General features: G+C 41.1%; 1 protein-coding gene across 4 annotated transcripts in view; it reads right to left on the bottom strand.

The window, feature by feature from the left end:
• zgc:158464 (uncharacterized protein LOC791139 homolog) overlaps nt 1–12,880 on the bottom strand; it is a 92,396-nt gene extending 79,516 nt beyond the window's left edge. For 2 of the 4 annotated variants that reach the window (XM_061039498.1, XM_061039490.1), the window contains exon 1: nt 12,187–12,878. In XM_061039498.1, coding sequence (XP_060895481.1) covers nt 12,187–12,618 — 432 coding nt within the window. In that variant the 5' untranslated portion in view covers nt 12,619–12,878. Of the gene's footprint in view, nt 1–12,186 lie in introns of all 4 variants that reach the window. The other 2 variants (XM_061039480.1, XM_061039508.1) reach the window with 2 other exon arrangements.
• Nucleotides 12,881–13,592: the final 712 nt, after the last annotated feature.

Below are 13,592 nucleotides of genomic sequence, written 5' to 3'. Positions count from 1 at the left end.
TCTAATGTAGGCAGAAAGAATTTCAATCCTATGAAACACAACAGGCTGATAACATCAGCGTTCTGAAATAATCAGATAAACATATTCAGACATAATTCTAAATTGAAACAAGTTAGAGCTCATGTAGCATTGGTGCAGACATGGATAACAAATTATTCATGTCATGGATGGTACAGAAAGGAATGAATGCATCAGGGTCTAGTCAAGGTTGAAGCCCCTTTGAGGCTGCCAGAGAAGTCAGCAGTCTGTACAATGAAGGGGACGGAAAAAAAAAAACCAAGAAAGAAAGAGAACTGACATGTGTGATTTATGTCTCATGCCACAAGGGATTTCAGCCACCAATAACCTAATACAACTCAGTGCTTAGCAGCTCAATTGCATTAAGGCATTTCAAAAGGATGCTTTTTGTGGCTATGGCTCTTTTGTTCTTTAGTGTAATAAATAAAGAAAACACACCACTATTGTGAGGACAGAGAGGAAGGGAGGGAGAGAAGACAAAAGATAAGGAGGGATTTTTACAACATATTTCTATAAAATAAAGCTGCCACGGATAAAGTGTGTTTACTCCTGTATGATGGAATGAATGCTGAAATGTTCATGTAAAAGCCAAAGTCAGCAGGTTGAGCATCATTGAAGTGCCAACGCTGATAGCTCCTCCGCCTTATCTCAGTCCATGATGAATGTTTGTGTTCACTGCAAAGTCATCTGGAGATAACTTGGCCATAGTTTTCTAGTAAGAAACACTCTCAAAAGGTAATTTATATAAGTGAGAATGTTTACTTCTCTGTTGACATAATGCAGTTACCATCAATGAGATTCTTTCAAGATCCTAAGAAGAGAGCCAAAATCTGGTTACAATTCAGTGAAGGCCTCTTCTGAAGACTGAGCCCTGCTGGGTTCTATATCTCCCAAACGGATTAGGCAGATGAAAAACGGACTTTGGCTCTAAAGGACAGTTACAAGAGAGCATTTCCCACCATGCAGACCGGACATTAATGAAACTCTCTTGAAATGTTCCCTAAGAAACACTGTTGCTGCTTGAGCTTCTGCCCTCCTGTGAGCTTGGAAGAGAGATGTATCTTCACTAAAGGCCCACTTAGCAGTCTGCAGACATAGCTATAATCAAATTATTAGATTTGCTGTAAAGACGCCTTTTCGCAATCAGTCACACACTACTGCAGTATATGCACCAACGAAAATCACTTCACTTGAGATTTAATTTCAGTTTATTTGCAGGTGCATTCATTTGCTTTGCTTTTAACCTAATTGAAAAAATATAATAAAAACTGCAGAGATTCAGCATATGTAAGCATGCTCATCTTGGGAATCAACAAAAAAAAAAATCAGTGGCTTAATAAACAACACGATAAAAGCATGCCAAAACCTCTCAGAACATATATGACCTAATGATAGTCATAAACAGACTCATGAAAAACATCCATTTATATTTTCTTTCCTACTGTACCACTCAGCCTCAAACCAGCATTTCCTTGATAAGAGCTGCCCTCAGAAAGCGCCGTATATAGGGAGTATATGAGTGATATATACTGTCCTATATACATTTTGAGGATTATTCAGCACACCCCTGTGCACATCAATGTGCTCAGCCACCAGCTTCACATGTGTCTCCCTCAGCAACATCTGCACCGTTCAAAGAACAGCTCACTTCTGACTGCCGACTTATTTATTTCACACGCGCACACACACACGCGCACACACACGCGCACACACACACACACACACACACACACACACACACACACACACACACACACACACACACACACACACACACACACACACACACACACACACACACACACACACACACACACACACACACACACACACACACACACACACACACACACACACACACACACACACACACACACACACACACACACACACACACACACACACACACACACACACACACACACACACACACACACACACACACACACACACACACACACACACACACACACACACACACACACACACACACACACACACACACACACACACACACACACACACACACACACACCATTTAAGATCTAGACCACATTAAATGTTAGTTCTTCAGATCTCTGCACTAACCCATGTGGGTCGGCTTTCGCACGGCAGCCAGGGTAAAGGCGGCTCTTATGGCACATCTGATTTAGACTGTTGTTGACGCTGGGAATGCTTCCAGATGCAGCAACGCTGATAACATGCACCAAACGTCAATATTATATAAAACATTGTCAAGTTAGGACCAGTGTAAATGGAAAGAAAAACACATTAATTGACACCTTGATAGTTATCGTTTTTGGCATATGATGGCTTTAATGGAACCACAAGTATGGTTCCTATAAATCCAGTTATCAGTCATACTCTGTTTTTGGCACACTGTACATAGAAACTGCTGATATGCACACATCAGGTATGCAAGTTGGAAAAGTTCTGCACAAAATAGGACGTGTGTAGATCATTACGAGTGCTCATTTAAATTAGACTTTATACTGACATACTTCCTTCAAAGCAGAACTCATCAGTTCTCAGACTATCAGAAAGAACTCCTGGATATTTCACTCTGGGTTGAAAAATATCCTTAGATGTCTTTGACCTGCAAGCTGTTAAAAATAGGATCATCTTGTGTCATTTTGAGCTCGCTGTCACAGCAGTAATCTTTTGTACTTAAAAACTCTTAAGTGACTCACTGCATCAAATCTCCGTCACTTGTAATAAACAATGAAGTCTTTATGTCAGTGCAAGTTAACACTTCATGATTCAATCATCTGTCACAGTCATGACGGATACGAGTAAACTGAGGAGACCATGTTCAGCTGTAAAAACAATTTACATCTTATTTCTGGGTCTATGTTTGCTATTAAAGCACAACAGATTATCGGTAGGAAACTCTACTTGAGTTGTGCAATAAATAACATTCTGATCCCCATTGCAATTTAAACATGCACAGACAACCTCCCACAAAAAGGTGTCTAAAACGGAATGGACAAAGAAAAACATTTGATGCTACTATATGTCTACCACTTATATATTCTCAACATCCAAAGGCAGCATGCTGACCAACTGGACTCATTTATTTACCTACAAAACATATTCTGCCCCTCTTATCCATTCCATTAATAGTGCAGAGGCCTCGTTCAGGTTATTTGCCCCAAAGCATCTCTAAAAGCTATTATGATTACGCTGTAGTATCCCAGAATGCCCCTTATTATCCCTTAGATACCAAATGCAAACATTACACTGTACGGTATTAAAAGCATAACTTCCAAATCAGAAGCTATCTCCTAGATATAGAAAAAATTCTATCATTATTATTATATTAATCAGCCTCACAAGTTTCATAACTTCTTCAGGTGTTCATAAAATGATCTTGTTAAGTTTGCTCATGAACTTAAACAGCTTGTTTTGAGTTATGGCGCAACTCAAATTAAGAGCAAACTATTTTAGAAACTGATAATATTGCAAAGCCACTTCTGTCAAGCAGAGACCTTGAAAACTATATTTTTCTCTATTTTGAAAGTAAAGGTCCCAACTCTCAGCATTTGAACCACTAAGTATGAAAGCACCAGGAGCTGTTGAGTAGATGTGGTAAAATGAGATTGGAATATATCCAACAAACAGGCTTAACTTATCTTGGAGATGACTAAATGCAAGAATCTTCCGTTCTTTTCTATTCTTGCATAGATGACCCAGAGACTTTCAACATTTAAAGTAGCTAAATGAAATGAAATCTTACTTTTCAATATATTCCTACTCCTGGTTTATGATGAATGACTGTATTTTCTGAAAGCAATGGAGTACAAAAAGCACCCCAACTTGTCACCAAGGACCTCTTTCATTGAAACACACTCCACACAGCCACTTAAGACCTCCAGAGGAGAAAGGGGAGGAGGCCGTGGGTTTCACCCTATGAAGGTGCTCTTAATATGCGACAGATATTCAAGATTAAGTACTTGACGACACGCTTGACAAAATCCAATTTCCCTTCCTCTGCCCCCTTCCCTCTATGATAGATTTATTGGCAGTGTTTCTGCTACATAGCGGTAAGAGTTGATAATAATTTCGGTGCTACAATGGACTGCTGGAATTTTATGCAAAGTGATAATCCCATGCCAATGCGAATGAGCAATTTGTCTTCAGCACGCTCCACAACAATTTCCCTCATCACTACAGTTATTATGGAAACTCCAATTTGTTGTGAATGAGGCTGAAAAAAAGGATAATAAAGTTGTTTCCCCATCAAACACACACATATGCTGACACACACTACATATTCAATTCACTCTTTTGTGATGCTGCAAACACAACACACAGGCGAAAACAATATTGTTTACTATGGCTGCCATAAGATAAAAACCGACACAATTAGGAAAGTAGGCCTTCATGAAACAACATGCGGAGGTCCACAGGGACAGAAGCTTTGATTTCTGGAGAGTGATTTATAGAGCAGGGAGAAAAACAGGCCACAGACAGGCTGTAAACAAAGCTACACATTTTGATGAGAGGACGTCTTGATTGAGGCTGGAAGCTCTGTGGCCTCAGATAGCCTCTGTGTGGTGAGGATACACTGATGTCCTAGCATTTATCTAAACTGACAATAGAGCGAGCGTGCAGGGTGGAGTGCCTTAGCTGCTATTGCTACGTGGCTTCCCACCTCTTTATGCACATGCTACAGAGGCAACATTAGCGGGTGTTATGGACAATCACTGGTCTGTCTGAGAGCCCTTAGAGCTCTCAGTGGAGCATGTAGCAGCCAGGTTCTGTCACTATTTCCGACATTTGGATTACTGCGTTAAAACAGAAGAGAACATTAAGCTTTGTTATATTTTAGCACACAAGCTAAAGCCAGAATATCCAGCCTACACAGAGGGGCAAGCACAGACTTGTCAAGTTGAAAAGGCAATGTCACCAAGTTGTAAACACTTCCTGTCAGGAAGGGAACACTTCCTTGATCCAGGAGCAACCAGGCCAATCCTTATTTTTTCCACGAAACAACTGCTGCTATATTTCTCAACCCATTTTCTTATCACAACAGCAGATAATTTTAACTTTAAAAAGATCAAAACAGTCAAATGTGCCCACAGATCTTAGCAGGAATAACTTCTGATTCTCTTTTTTTTTGGTAGACTCATGTGTCATTCACAGAATTTAAAGAGAAAAGCCTGGAATCCCACTAGGAAGAAATGGAAGTGTTGAGCTTCCTGGTGGGCACTGAGATCACAGGGCAGAGCCGATTGCAAGGCGGAAGTCTGGCTGCCTCCTGCAGTGTGACACAAAAACAACAGCGTGCCTGCACTCACACGCAGGAGATACAAAGGCAAATCAAATCACTCTGATCTCCACAGTCGACTGGACTCTGATGCAAAAATAACTATTTGGTTACATCTCCAATTTGCATAGTTTTTACTAAGGAGGGGCAGAGCAACTGATTTTCTCAAAAACAGTGCAAAAAGTCAATGTTTCATACAGATTATCTTTTTGTGACTCAGATGGCATGAAGCTTAGGGCTCAATTTGTTTGCTTTTTAATCGGCCTGTGACGATGTGCCTGCCCACCAGGACTCCCTGCTTCTAGTCTCGGCTCCACACACACTGTCATTAAACCAAACAGAGCCATGTGTGTACAGCTCCCCAGCGGCCACAGTTGCAGCACAAGTCTGCAGGATAATTGTGACCTGGTGGAATCATGTGACTGATGTTCCGGTGCAGCGATAGAAAAAGCAAATTGAGCAACAAACACAACAGACTCCGTTGGGACTCCTTAAAAAAAGCTCCCAGACCGAACAGAAAAAAAAAAATAAGCAAACAACGGCTAAAGGCCATCATTTCCAAGAACTATAACTTTAAAGCACATGTGATGCTTGTGTTAAAAATGTAGGCATGGCTAGTTCTTATCTAAAAGATGCTGAATTACATTACTGTGGTGTAAACATGTGTAAAATCACCCAAATTATATCTTAATAAAAAATGAAACCTTTTGGTGTTAAAATGAATAACAATGACATTTTGTAGTGCACTGTATCCTTCACCACAGGATGATTTCATCGTGCCCCAGAGAGGCGGGGCTTAAACACGTACACAGTTTGGCTTTGTGCTCCTTCCTTCCTTTCAAAGTTTCCTTCCAGGATTCTTATTCAGTTCACAGGAATCCATTGTGTTGCTCTTTTTGTCAATTAAATATTCATTAAAAGTGAGTATGAATTACATTTTGCAAGAAAATCAAGGGTTGTGTATATTCAGTAGTTGATATTTAAAACTTTCTTCCAGTCTTGAGTGAGCTCAGTGTGGCTTTTAGAGAAAGATTTAGAGGCTTAAAATAGTTCAGGAAATGCACGGCATTCTTCGACACCTCAGTGACGAGTGGGATGAAGTGGAAATGAAACTTTCACAATCATGCCACTTCATGTCAACAATATTACAAGCTAGACTTTACTGATATGATTCAGAGCAACCATAACAGAGCACTTGCTTCAATTTAAACAATTTATTGTAATCGCAAAAAATAATGACCTACTTACTTACTAAAGGTGTGAGTCACAATCTCACGACAAGTGACGATAACAAACTCATCCCTTTTGGGCATAATTAACAAAAACAACAGCTGCAAAATATGTGAAATTAACAGCCGTAACACCAGTCTGTGGATTATTTCAACCAGTGTATCACCATTTCACAGCAGAAGATAATGACTTATAATCATTCCATTTAAGGCTCTGCGCCAGACAGTGCCAGACGTGTTAAATATTAGGACTGCATTAGAAGATCACATATCCAACACTATGACAAAGTGAACAACAATAAAACAGGTTTCTTGAACCGTAGAGTAACAGGGACACATCCTGCACAGCTCAGCCTCTGTCTGATCCAGAAAGCCAGTGAACTGTACTTAAAAAGGTGGGCTATAACAAAACATGATGGGCTCTGATGTTTTATCCATTTTCTGGCTCCCTGAAGAAAACCACTCTCTCAGAGCCAGGTGATATTGACGTTCGTGCTTGACATTTTCTCCTATCACCGGCCCAGATGAGAGCGTGAATGGCCGGTGGGATGCATTTATAAAACTCCACTGATGTCTGGAGTGCCAGGGTGAAAGGCCAAGGGAAGATATTCAGGTTGTGGGGAAATGAAGCTGAGCCGGGTTCAGCTGTGCTCTGCAGACGCTGTAATCTACAGAATAGGCAAACAGGCCTTCTACTCACGCAAGAAAACTCCAGCCTGGCAGGTGTGTCTGGTGAATATGTAATTCAGTTCTTGCACGTACAACACCGCCCCCTCTGAAGCTCAATCTGATCATTATGGACTCAAAAGTATGTAAAAGACAAGAGGAAGAAATATCTATTCTAAGGCAGTCTGTAATGAAGTGTCACTGCCTTTAATTAAACTGAACTTTGACACATTTTTGCTGCTAAGTATATTGTAAATACAGAGTCAGGTATCTAGAGCTTAGGTTAGACTAATATTTTCAGGTTTCTAAAGGGAAATACCGAAGATCAATTAAAACAAAGAGTCTGTGTACTATGCTGGTAAATATTTTTTTATTATTATGTTCAATCGTACAAAAGGCAGTATCCATTTTTATCCATCAAAATTTGCAGATAATCCACAGGCAGAACCCGTTTTTTTTTCTTAAACCAATAAAATCCAGATTAGATTATCGACAGGATCTGCACCGAAACATTATCAATTCTTCCTTGACCTAAGGCCTTACTTTCCATCCAACATCTGTTGACTATTTTTTTTAGATATCATTCAAAATCACACACACATCCCATCAGGATCAAAGACACAACTTTCTTGGCGTAGACAGTGCTTGTTTCCCACCTCCAGCAAAAATCAATCGTAATGCTGAGCGAGGTCTTGTTAAAAAAAAATGCTTGGTGGAGATGTAGGGAAAAAAAGCCATGAAGAAATCTGTAGATCCAGCTCTCTCTGTTGCCATTCTCTTGGCTCCTGAGCCAACTGAAGGTTTTCTATAGATAGCTATGCAAGCTGGCTGGTGGAAACACAGAGTCAAAGGTTCCCTGAGCCATGAAGGGAGCTTCAGTTAGATTGTAACAGCAGCTTCCTAGGTGCACAGACAGACACTGATGATGGCGGGCTGCTCTTTACAAGGATGCTGCGGCCTGTCAGCTCTGTGCTATGCTGATTTTGTTTACACATTTCCAAGTTGAGCCCGTCATCCCTTTCCCGTGTCCTTGAGAGAAGTTCGGTTAGTGCTGAGTAGTGCGATGAGACGGGAGATGAGGCCTTTAATTAGCTGTAAGCCAAGATGATAATTGATCATCTTCCTCAACTTACTCTACCGTGAAGGGCTTGGCATTATTCAAAGCAAAACACATCACAATGTCTTGAAAAAAACAAACTACAAGAAGCAATCTGGATTAAATATTAAGAGTGCTTCTCCAAAACACTGGAAGAAATCTTCTGAATAAATTGACACCAATTGGATCATGACAGTCATGCAAAAACAACATAGATAGATAACATTGTGCATGAATTATGTTTTTGAGTAGAACTCCTTTATTTTCCAGTCTAGAATCCTGGTGAACAGAAAGGGACTGTAGAAAGTTCACTTGATGCTGCTATTGGCATTTCAGGCATTAGGAAGGCAGTGATATAATTAGCATTCATGAGTCAAGTAATTAAAACATCAATGTGACCAAGCAGTGCTGTTAAGCCACTCGTGTGTTCTCTGCTTAGTCAGTCAGCGTTTAGTCTGTGCTTTAGTTAGTAAGACAACAGAGTTCCTGTGAAGCTATTGACTCCATTTACTATCACAAGGATGACGGTGTATATGTGAGTGTGGCCGTGTGTGAGCCACAAGCATGAAATACACTTTCTCTTTTCTTTTTAATCACTGTCCGGAATGTCTCCCTAGTTTGTGAAAATAAATCCCTGAGAAAATCAGCTATAAAACCAAACAAGAACACATAATGTGAACTCGTACACTTTCAACCTTTCAACACTATAGCCTGAAGGGAGAGTGTGTAAAACAAGCAGCAAACAGCGCATCCTCCCACAGAGACTGTTCTTACAAGCCTTGTCTCTATAATGGGACAATCCTACATTAACAACTCTTCTAAAATCACCTGGAGAGTACCTGTAACAAGGATTTATAAACAATTATCATGGCCGGCCACAGCTGGAAAGAAAATCCTTAGCTTTTAGACAAACAGTAATCCTCATAAAAAGCTTTAACATAAACGCCTCCCAGTTCTGAAACAACAGTGTAGTTACTGAGGAGCACTGAGACTTATCTGACGGGGTTCTTCTGCTAATTACTAATTAATCCTTTGTTTAAAAGGCGACACACTTGTGTATTGGTTTTCAATATTTGACAGTTAAGAAACACAATCAAACACAACAAATGTAACAGCGGCTGCAAGGCGACATACTTTCCTTTAAGGTATTCCTGCTACACACTTCCCTTTCCTCTTGAGGGTGTCAGATGACTTACAGTAAAGCTCGCAGTGAAAGCACTCAACTCAGCAGGATGTCATAAGTGGAAAACTGACAAACTTTTACAAAGGCAAATTATGCTGTCATACATTTAACAACACAAACTATTTTCAAGTACATGTAAGCTTTGTAATACTCTACTAGACACATGGTAACAATATCTAATGGTGGAACAACGAATATCTCCGGTTGCTGAAAGTGTACACACAACCTGAATATAAAAACTACAAAAATACTCTGAAGGGCAGCTCCAGAAAATTATACAATTTGAATAATCCGTACAAGGTCAAAAACTATCCAACGACATCTCCTCCTCTCCAATACAAATAGACCTGGTGAATAAAAATGGTAAAGAAATTGCAAAATCAAATTCAAGTTAAAGTTGAGAGTTTCTCTGTAGCGCCTTTTGCGGGATCATGACATGAAAAGAAGTTGTGAGCTGAGCTGCCACTATAGCTTATTTGTAGGTGCTCTGTTTGTTTTTGGGTGAGGATTCAGTCAGTTCTTCTGGCTCCTGAGGTTTTTAACAATGAGTTGAACTATCCACAGTGAGATTGTCTGCTCCAAAACAAATGGACTGGAAAAGCACAGTTTTACAATAAGAATCTGTTCGTAACTCAACAAGATTCTCTCATTTTCGAGGATTTAGGGACTGCGTGCTGAGCTGCCGCTAACGTAGCTCTACTTTTTGTCTCTGTTTATGTCAAATGGCTAAAAAAAATTTACCAAGTCAAATAAAACATTTCAAAATAATGTTGACTAGAAAAATTCTGAAAATTGTTGCCTGAAAATGTTAGAATGTCTGGCAGACAGCCGGTGCTTCTGGATTACTGATTCATGTGTGTCTTGACTCTTGAAGTTAAGACAATAATGCAGAGTGATAGACGCGCTTTGTGTGTTAACAAATGGTCAAAGCTTGAAGACGAACGGCAAATTCCGATATGACTGACAAAATCCTCAGTTAGACCCAGCCTTCTAGTTTTCCCTTAAACTTCCCTCTCAACCATTAAACCATTTTTATTTAACCTTCAGCACCTGACAGGAAACATTTAAACCCCTTCTCCTGTCATACTGCTTAAGCCCGCCAGCTGTCAGTACTGATTTAGCTTGTCCATAACATCATTTAGACTGTGAGGTGTGAGGTACTTAAACCAAACTATACAATCATCTGCCTGCCTGTTAAAGCCATATGTGCACATGCAGAGAGAAGGAGGAGGGGCAGTGGCAACCGGATTCCTGACTGGGTGGGATATAAGCGCCAATTAACATGAGACAACTATAATCTGCTTGAACAACTGTAGTAGATGGATGAAAAATGTAAATTCTGGTTTCCTGTTTATTTCACTGATAACACGTAGCTGTATGATTATTAAACTTGTATACCAAATTCACAAGAGCTGCTGCAAGAAAGTGTCTGACTGCTTGAGACAGACCTTCCCCGTCTCTGCATTTAGGTCTTTCAGGGAATATCCTTGACAGTTACGTTTGTGTTTTGTGTGATCAATTCGGGGGCAAAACTAAAGAAGTGCCCACCACACATTACTGCTGTGACAGGCTGCAGACACTGTGGAACATGAATAAAAGCGCTCAACTTAGACCAGCTGTGAATTGGCCAAATATCACAAGACAGGTGTGAAAGCAAACTCAAGAGGAAGTACCGAGAAGCGAAACAATTCAAAATGAACACAACATTTTTCCTGCACAGGTGTGACTGGGACATGATCTAAGGAGGAACTGGTGCATTTTCACAGAGCCCTGCTTCCCCCTGTGTAAATGCAGGCTCTGAAACTTTCCACAGTAGGGTCACAATCATCATATGGTATGTCCTCAACCCCACTGACACTGAACATCTCAAGTTTCTCCAAATGACCTCTGTGTGTATGAATTCCTGGCAGGCCTGACATGACAGTGTGCTGCTCCAAGGCAAAGCATGCATGCATTCTGCCTGCCTGCCTGTCTGACTCCACATTCACTCAGTGAAAAGGCATGAGGCTTGTGTTGTCACATCTAGAGACCTGTGCCTAGAATGACTCGTATTAAAGCCATATTTCGCAAAAGCCATCACAGGTAATCCTTCCCCAATGGCAGAAGGCATCACTGCAAAAAGAACAGTCACAAAATTGATCCGTCTAGTTCAAAAAGATTAGATTAAAGTTCAACTACACAGGCACTGTTAATAACTCTACATCACGCTGTAGCGGGGGATAAGCTGCAGGTTCAGAGCAGAGTTTTCAGCACTTTACAGCAAGTTAACTAACACTGAAGGTAAGCGCAATATTACAATTGTCACACTCAGATATTGAGCTGTGTGTCAACACTGTTCCCTCCACAGCACTCCCTGTAGTGCAGGTTAGTTATTAGACAGAGGAGGATGTCGCAACTCTTGTGGACAGACGGTGTGTGGTTGTGATAACAAGTTCTGCCGGTTGTAACGATTCATTCCTTACAGGTGTAGGTCAAGTGTTTGAAAAGCAGTCCATGTTTCATTTTTGATAGAGTTGGCAACAGTTGAATGAGAAGGAACTGTAATACTTGGCAACTTATTAAGTAATTAACCTAAAAAAAAAATACTACAGTAACGATTATCCTACATTGTTTTATCAGGTTTGTGGTCTAATTTAAGATTCTCAGCATTAATGTAAGCAGTAGCACTTGTATGGTTGTCTTTATATTTTGACACCGAGTGATTTCATGACTTAACTTCACCCACCTTTTCCTTGTTGTCTTGTTCAGAGTGAGGTGAAGTGGGAGATTTAACACTCCCCACAGCAACAGCTTGTGTGACTGTGACACCGCTACCCGGAGCTGGGCTGCTCTTTTCGATAGTTTCCACCTTGATAAGTCGGTGTTTGGGGGACACATACTTGATGTCCGGTGACCCCACAGTGTTCAAGCTCGAGCCGTATGTAATATTTCCACCTGGAGTGTACGGGTCCTCGAAGTCCAGCTCCTTTTGTAGTTTGTAAGCAGCGAGGATGTCCGGCTGAGCGGGGCTGGGGAAGGTGGCCCCGGAGCTTGTTTGTTGGTAGCCAGGCGCTCCGGGCACACCGGTGTGACAGTGTCTGTAGTCCGGTTTTGGAGGAGCCGGAGGGGGTGCTTTGGTAGTTTTGAATCCTAGGTGCTCCTTGAACCACTTGGCCATGCTTCCAGTGCATCGCTCTCAAGTCAAAATGTAGTTTGGTTCCACCTTTTCCTGCCAGCGGAGCCAGAGTCTGTCCGTCAAATTGGGATCCTCGGGTCACACGCGGCCAGTCGACCGGTGTCTGAGCGTGTCGCCAGTCTCGTGCGACTGTGTCGGTCCGCGCGCGCTGCCACGGGCACTTTGTGATCTTGCCCCGCCGCAACTCTGTGTGTCACTCACCGCTCCGCTGCTCTCCACGTCAGGTTTCCAGACTACGCAACATGGGAGCGCTTGTGCAAGAGGAACACACGCCCCCCACAACCTGCCCTCCCTACCTGAGACGTTCACTGCCACCTACCGGAGTTCTGAAACGCCTCTGACTGTTGAACACCGATAATACCTGTCACAACTGCATGGAAGCGACCACAGTTAAAAAAAAAAAAAGAAAGAAGAAATATACAAAATATAAGATAATAATGAATAACAAAAAAATAGACCTATCAGCACCGAGCTCAAAGTGCTGCGTTTTTGGTCTCAGTTATCCATTGAAGAGAACTGAGCAATCATTGGTTTCTCCAACTTGATCAATTAAGCTATTGCTAATGTTTTAATCCTTATGTTAACTTGATAGTGTCCGGGTTGTTTCCTGTATAATTATTCATTGACAAGGATTTTTCATTAGGAATTGTGTTGAATGTAAATTTTACATTGAGATTTTAGACTGATAAAGTAGGTTAATACTGTTTGCTCAAAAGCCCTTCTGGTCAGTGCGCCCCCGCCCCATATAACTCAAGGGTAAAATGTCCTTTGGTCATCTCAGTGCTCCCATGGCCAGATGGCCACTGCAGACTGTTTAAATTGCAAATTGCAGTGCAAATGTCCACTGGAGATGGATGCTATTAACACTGGGCACTGTTTTAGCTTTAGTTCATTACATTAGTCCGTAAGTATGGGAGGTGAATTGGTATGAACTATAATACAATAGGTAAATATTC

The sequence above is a fragment of the Labrus mixtus genome, chromosome 1 (genome assembly GCF_963584025.1).
Source record: "Labrus mixtus chromosome 1, fLabMix1.1, whole genome shotgun sequence".
Taxonomy (NCBI): domain Eukaryota; kingdom Metazoa; phylum Chordata; class Actinopteri; order Labriformes; family Labridae; genus Labrus; species Labrus mixtus.
The sequence above is the reverse complement of the archived record's forward strand: the minus strand, read 5'-3'. Positions and strand labels throughout refer to the sequence as shown.